Source organism: Scyliorhinus torazame, chromosome 5, assembly GCF_047496885.1.
Source record: "Scyliorhinus torazame isolate Kashiwa2021f chromosome 5, sScyTor2.1, whole genome shotgun sequence".
NCBI lineage: Eukaryota > Metazoa > Chordata > Chondrichthyes > Carcharhiniformes > Scyliorhinidae > Scyliorhinus > Scyliorhinus torazame.
Window position 1 is genome coordinate 90566175 of NC_092711.1, and position 7935 is coordinate 90574109.

The 7935-nt window shown below is 41.6% G+C and overlaps 1 gene segment (V, D, J or C); it reads right to left on the bottom strand.

Annotated features, from left to right (window-relative positions):
- Positions 1 to 7727, bottom strand: part of LOC140418908 (Ig heavy chain C region-like) — a 32863-nt gene extending 25136 nt beyond the window's left edge. The window contains 1 exon segment of the C gene segment in view: positions 7665 to 7727. Within this exon segment, the coding sequence occupies positions 7665 to 7707 (43 nt within the window).
- Positions 7728 to 7935: the final 208 nt, after the last annotated feature.

Consider the following 7935-nt stretch of genomic DNA (forward strand, 5'->3'; position numbering starts at 1 on the left):
ACTGGGCAGCTGCATTAATACTTTCAGTAACACCGGCTGTGTACAGTCAGACAGCAGTGTAGATCACTGGACAGCTGCTTTAATACTTTCAGTAACACCGGCTGTGTACAGTCAGACAGCAGTGTAGATCACTGGGCAGCTGCTTTAATACTTTCAGTAACACCGGCTGTGTACAGTCAGACAGCAGTGTAGATCACTGGACAGCTGCTTTAATACTTTCAGTAACACCGGATGTGTACAGTCAGACAGCACTGTAGATCACTGGACAGCTGCTTTAATACTTTCAGTAACACGGGCTGTGTACAGTCAGACAGCAGTGTAGATCACTGGGCAGCTGCTTTAATACTTTCAGTAACACGGGCTGTGTACAGTCAGACAGCAGTGTAGATCACTGGGCAGCTGCTTTAATACTTTCAGTAACACCGGCTGTGTACAGTCAGACAGCAGTGTGGATCACTGGGCAGCTGCTTTAATACTTTCAGTAACACCGGCTGTGTACAGTCAGACAGCAGTGTAGATCAATGGACAGCTGCTTTAATACTTTCAGTAACACGGGCTGTGTACAGTCAGACAGCAGTGTAGATCACTGGGCAGCTGCTTTAATACTTTCAGTAACACGGGCTGTGTACAGTCAGACAGCAGTGTAGATCACTGGGCAGCTGCTTTAATACTTTCAGTAACATGGGCTGTGTACAGTCAGACAGCAGTGTAGATCACTGGGCAGCTGCTTTAATACTTTCAGTAACATGGGCTGTGTACAGTCAGACAGCAGTGTAGATCACTGGGCAGCTGCTTTAATACTTTCAGTAACACCGGCTGTGTACAGTCAGACAGCAGTGTAGATCACTGGGCAGCTGCATTAATACTTTCAGTAACACCGGCTGTGTACAGTCAGACAGCAGTGTAGATCACTGGACAGCTGCTTTAATACTTTCAGTAACACCGGCTGTGTACAGTCAGACAGCAGTGTAGATCACTGGGCAGCTGCTTTAATACTTTCAGTAACACCGGCTGTGTACAGTCAGACAGCAGTGTAGATCACTGGACAGCTGCTTTAATACTTTCAGTAACACCGGATGTGTACAGTCAGACAGCACTGTAGATCACTGGACAGCTGCTTTAATACTTTCAGTAACACCGGCTGTGTACAGTCAGACAGCAGTGTAGATCACTGGGCAGCTGCTTTAATGCCGATGTAATTTCATTTTCCACAAAACAATTTAGAACTGGGACAATGAACATTCCTGCGACTTAACGGATTTTCATTTTGCAAATGGGATTTTTGTGCCCGTAAACGTCTTGTCATATTGTGTCAGAGAGAGTGTGTTGTGTTTATTCATTCTTGTGATGTAGGCGTCTCTGGCTCGGCCAGCATTTATTTCCCATCCCTCATTGACTTTGAGAAGGTGCTGAGCTTCCTTCTTTAACCATTGCAGTCCATGTGGTGTTTCCCCGAGTCCGATACATGATTTTGAACCAGCGGCAGGGCAGGAACGGTGATATATTTTACAGTCATGATGGCGAATAGCGAGGAGGGGAACTTCAGTTGGTGATGTTCCCATGTGTCTATTGTCCTTGTCCAAATGGCTGCTGTCATCGGTTTGGAAAATGCTGCCCACGGAGACACGATGAGCTTCTGCAGCGGATCTTTAGATAGTAGACAGGCTTTGGGGAGTCAGAAGATGGGTTTTTCAGCTTTGATCTGTTCTTCTGGCCTCAAAATTTATATGACTCGCCCAGACCAATTTCTGGTCCATGTTAATCCCCAGGAGGTTGTTAGTGGGGATTCAATGATGGTAATGCCAGTGAATGTCAAGGGGCGGTGGTTAGATCAGTTCTTACTGGAGGTGGACATTGCCTTCAATTGGGTGACTTGACTGTTACTTACCACTTGTCAGCCAGAACCGCATAGAGCCTCCATGTTGCTTTATTTACAGGTTTATTCAGTGACTGCACAGTTGCAAATTGTGCTGAGCATGGTGCAATCATCTGCCAACAACCCCTGTTCAGACCTGATGATGGAAAGAAGGTCATTGATGAACAAGCTGAAGATGGCTGGGCCTGGGACACTGCCCTGAAGAAGTCTCGCAGTGATGTCCTGGAACTGAGCTGATTGGCCTCCAGCAATGGAATCCATCCACCTTGGTGCTAGTTGTGACTCCAACCAGCGGAGATTCTTCCCCCGATTCCCATCCATTCATTCTTTGGTTGGGCTGCTTGAGGTCACACGTTTCAATGCTGCCTTGATTTGGCGGCACGGCAGCACAGTGATTAACCCTGTTGCTTCACAGCACCAGGGACCCGGGATCGATTCCCACTTGGGTCATTGCCTGTGCAGAGTCTGCACATTCTCCCGGGAGTCTGCGTGGGTTTTATCCGAGTGATCCGGTTTCCTCCCACAAGTCCCGAAAATCGACCTGTTAGGTGGTTTGGATATTCCAAATTCTCCCTCTGTGTACCCGAACAGGCGCCAGAGTGTGGTGACTGGGGGCTTTTCACAGTAACTTCATTGCAGTGTTAATGTAAGCCTACTTGTGACAATAATAATGATTATTATTATTGATGTTAGTTCAGTCGCTCTCACCTGTGTATCTGAAAGTGTGTGCGTGTCTGTGTGAGTGTGCGTGTGAGGGAGAATGTGGGTATGTGTCTGAGAGCATGTGTCTGTGTCTATGTATGTGTCTGTATGCATGCGTGTGATTCTGTGAGAGATAGATCAAGAGAGTGGGAGAGAGAGAGAGTACACGCGTGAGTGTGTGTGTGCGAGAGAGTATCTGTGTGTGAGGGAATATCTGTGTGTGAGAGAGTATCTGTGTGTGAGAGCGCGATTGTGTGTATCTGTGCGAGCGAGAGGATATCTGTGTGTGTGAGGCAGCAATATAGTGTGCACAGGAGAGAGACTGCATGTGCAAAATTGTGTGTATGAGAGAGCATGTTGTGAAAGAGTGCTTTCACAAGAGAGCATGTGTGTGAGAGAGCATGTATGCACCAAGGCATGTGAGTGAGACAGCATGTATGTGAGAGAGCATGTGTGTGAGAGATCATGTGTGTGAGAGCGCATGTGTGTGAGTGTGTAACAGACAATATGTGTGAGAGAGCATGTGTGTAAGAGAGCATATGTGTGAGAGAGCATGTGTGTTGGAGAGAACGTGTGCATGAGACAGCATGTGTGCAAAAGAACATGTGTGTGAGAGCGCATGACTGCGAGGCAGCATGTGTGAGAGAGCATGTGTGCGAGAAATCATGAGTACGAGAGAGAGCATGAGGTGTGTGAGAGAGCGTGTGTGCAAGAGAGAATGAGAGAGTGTGTGTGTGTGAGAGAGTGTGTATGTGAGAGAGCAAGTGTATGAGAGAGCATGAGAGTGAGAGGGCATGTGTGTCAGGGAGCGTGTGTGCAAGAGAGCGTGAGTGTGAGAGATATGTGATTGAGAGCGTGTGTGTGAGAAAGCATGTGTGGGAGAGTACATAGGTGTGAGAGCATGTGTGCAACAGAGCAAATGTGTGAGAAAGCATGTGCGTGAGAGAGCATGTGTGTAAACGAGCATGAGTGTAAGTGAGCAAGTGAGTGAGAGAGTGTGTGCGAGAGAGTGTGAGTATCAGAGCGCATGTGTATGAGAGAGCATGTATGCAAGAGAGGATATATGTGTGAGCGAGCAGGCGTACAAGAGAGCATGTGTGAGTGAGAGAGCATGTGTGTGAGAGAGCGTGTGTGTGAGAGCATGTGTGTGAGAGAGCATGAGAGAGCATGCCTGCGAGAGACCATGCATGTCAGAGAGAGTGTATGTGTGAGAGAACGGATATGTGAGAGAGCCTGTATGTGAGAGAGCGTTTTTTTGTTGGAGAGATGTGTGTGACAGGGCATGTGTGTGAACGAGCGTGTGTGCAAGAGATAATGTGTGCGAGAGTGCATATGTGTGAGAGTGTGTGTCTGTGAATGATTGTGTATGTGAGTGAGATTGGTAAAACGTGTAAGAGAGAGTGTGTGTGAGAGAGTGAGTGATAATGTGCCTGTGTATGAGAGAGAGCGCGTGACAGTCTGTTGGTGTGTGAGGGAGAGTTGGAGAGAGAGAAAGTTGGAGACAGAGAGTATGTAAGAGAATGAGTGTGTGAGGCAGTGTGCGTGTGACCGAGTGTGTGTGTGAGAGAGACTGTGTATTTTTGAAGAGCTATTGTGTATGTGAGAGTCTCTGTGAGAGAGAGTGTCTGTGTGTTTGAGGAATAGTCCAGGTTTCTGGGAGAGAGGGAGTGTGTGAGGGAGAAACAGTGTGCGGATGAGAGCCTACCTAGTGTGTCAAATTTCACTCTGAAACACAGGGGAACGAATCATTCAAACTGCTTGATTCTAATTGATAAATGGTCAACTTACGACAAATGAAATTAATAACCTCTTTGAAATTAAACTGATATTAATTTCAAACTCCTTTCGCCTTTCAGCTATTTCTCCTGTCTGAACTGGGCAGAATGTATTTTCACTGAGAATGAACACATTAAATATAACAGATTGAGGGGAGTTTCATGTCTGTGACAGAGATCCAGTGTTTGATAAGAAATAAACAAACCAGGAAACATTCACATTGGAAACTGATTACCTGATTTGATCCAATGTCTTAATTAAATACAATCAACAAAACAATGGAGGCGGGCCACCTCATCAACCGGAGCAAATAAATGTATTGTTTTCTAAATTATTTTCAGTACAATTAAACATTCTCCAATAGCTTTGATATCACACGGCAATATGCTACTCAATTGTAGCAGTTAATTTATGTTGAATTAGTTAGTACTAATGTCGCATTGCAAGTTATTGCCAATTGTCAATTAGTTGACCTGTCAGCTGATTTGTACTCTATAATATAAATAATAAAACATGGTTCTCTGTAATTCAAAACCTGCTCCTGCCTGAAATTTGATAAATAATTTGGATTTAATTAAATATTAATCTTCAAATTATCGGATGGAATAATTCAGGCATGTGTAATATCTCATCTGTTTGTTAAAGCGGTATTCCCGAATTGATAAACTGTTGTAACTCGAAACAATATATATAACAATAAAGTCCTTGGTAGTTTGTGATCAATAAAAATGTTTCCGAGATTTAATCATTCTAACAATTCGATTAACTTTATTATTGAAAATATTGCTTAAGAAAAGGAGATCCAAAGTAATCAGTGCAGAAAATAATGAAAACAATTCAGTCAGATCCGCCACAGCCCTGAAACATTGTGAGAAAATGATGTAGAAATGTTCTTGTTCGATTTACGATTTAATAAGAAATAAGCTTGAGGCTCAGATATAATCTGTTATTCTATTGTATAATTTGTTTTATTTCTATAATGTTACATTGTGTACAGCACAGCTCTGCGAGACAGGATGTTATTATTATTGCAAAGCTAATATTCTCCTTTTGTAATTAAATTAATCTCTTTGAATTTCAAGCTTTTACTTGTCAATCTCCAGCCCTGTGCAGTCTGAACATTCCTACAATTTAGATAAAATCAGAAGAACAATTCCTGCACTGTCAGCGACTTCCACCTCGGAGAAAACTCTTTATGATTAGATGAGAGACACATATCTGACTATCAAACTGCAAATGACGTTAAAGAAATAATATTGTTGCTGCTGCACAGAAAGAATCTAATAACCGGATACATAAATTGCCAAACTGCAATATTAAACTCAGAATTAAGTAACTGCAAACGTAATCAGAGAAATAAAAAATAATTTTAAAATCCCTTGTGCAACTGAGCACTGCTGTACAATCGGTATGTTATTATTAAAACAGTTTCAGGCATAATCACAAACTATTTCCAGCCTGGAAACTTTTCCGGTGATGCTAATGGTGTGCAGAGCACAGCAGAATTGTGGAAGGTGATTAATGATACTAATATGAAAACATCTTGGATTAATACGGGGTTGTATTTCAATTAGATAAATTATATTAATTTACTCACCAATTTGAAAACGTTTTAATTAAATAATTTCAGATTACAGTAACGAATTGAGTTCTGAATGAAACCACGGTTTATTTTAATCAGTAATTATCAGGTAAAATTTTAAAATGTCTATTACATCTTTAATTCCTTTCTTTATTTTCGAAGACTGCCTCTTTTCCCCTAACAGTTGTGTTTTAAGCAGTTTCAAACACGTAAACTTTTTGCATTTAACCAGAAAACGTGTAACCGCTCAACGTCACCGAGTTTAAACAATGCAGAAACAATGCAGGAACAATGCAGAAACAATGCAGGAACAATGCAGGAACAATGCAGAAACAATGCAGAAACAATGCAGAAACAATGTAGAAACAATGCAGAAACAATGCAGGAACAATGTAGAAACAATGTAGAAACAATGTAGAAACAATGCAGGAACAATGCAGAAACAATGCAGAAACAATGTAGAAACAATGCAGAAACAATGCAGAAATGATGCAGGAACAATGCAGAAACAACAAACCACTTCACAAATTGTACATATTCAAAGTCACCCAGGCACACAATCCCCTCAGCAGGAACCTAACATTTCTAAAACATCTGAATATAGAATCCAGCAAACCAGTTCGCCACCAAATATATGAATTATCAAACTAAATAGAAGTATGGAAGAACAGCAAGTATAGTGTGGAGGTGGGGGTCTGTCCAGAATAATATTAACATTTTACCCCATTTTATTCATATTTGACCACGTTTCAAACATATTTCAAACATATTTAAACACTTAATGTTTGCAGTAGATGGTAAAAGCTGCAACCAAGAGATGTCGCTGAGATGAAACATTACAATCACAGCTTGGCTTTTCTGCAGTCACAAATTATGTTCGGAAAGAGCGTCTTAAACCGTGGTTTAGTTAAAATGTAATTATCACGTTTTAAGAACCATTCTGAAATCCTGACTGTTTTCTACCTACACTCGTGCGTCAAACGTCTTGCTTTCATTCAATCACAAAACATGGAACCGCTCAGTATCACCGAGTATAAAGAATATAGAAACGCCAGCACAGTTTCACAAATGTTACTCATTCAGTCACCCAGACACCATCTACTCAGCAGAAAAACACGAAATCACATCATCGAGGGGCTGAACTCATTTTATGGAGAAGTAGCTCCATTAAGAAACACTTCCAACAAAAACAAACAACATTTCAATAAAATCTCAATTTAGAATTCACCAAGTCGGCTTTTCATCAAATGAATGAAAAATTAAACCAAACAGAAATATGGAAGAATACCATCAGCATTGTGGATAAGCAGAAAGTGTTCAATAAATTAACACAGAAACTATAGCATAGTTTGTGAATGTTGGGTCCGATTTCTAACACATGTGCAGGTAAAAGGCACAGCCACCAGATGTCACCGAGATTAAACATTTCAGAAACGCCAAACTGTTTAACAGACACTAGATATTTAAAGTAACCGGGCCACACAGTATCCTCAGCAAATAAACATCAAATCACAACACCCAGGGACTGAATCCCTCAGCAGAACCTTTTGTCAAGAGACAGAGTAATTCTATAACCCTTTTCAGCAGAATCACATGAAACATTGCAACAAAATCACAATACAGAATCCATCAAACTCAGATTTCACTGAACAACTGAATTGTTAAAATAGAAAACAATAAAACAAAGTCTGAAATAAAACAGTTCATAAATAATGGAATGGTTCTTACCTGCAGTCACCGTCACCATGGTGCCTTGTCCCCAGTCGCTCATACTTCCAGTTATCACAGTGAGACACAGCGTGTCAAATACTGCGGCAGACTGTTAACTGTAAAATACAGAGATTTAATTTCACTGTTCACTCAAAAACTAACTCTGTCTCTTCCAAGAGCGAATCTGTGAGTTATTTCAGCTTGTCCTGGTCATTACATTTATAAAGAGGATCGGAACACTTATAAACCCTCTGGGCACATTTAGCGTGTCGGTCAACAATGATAAAGT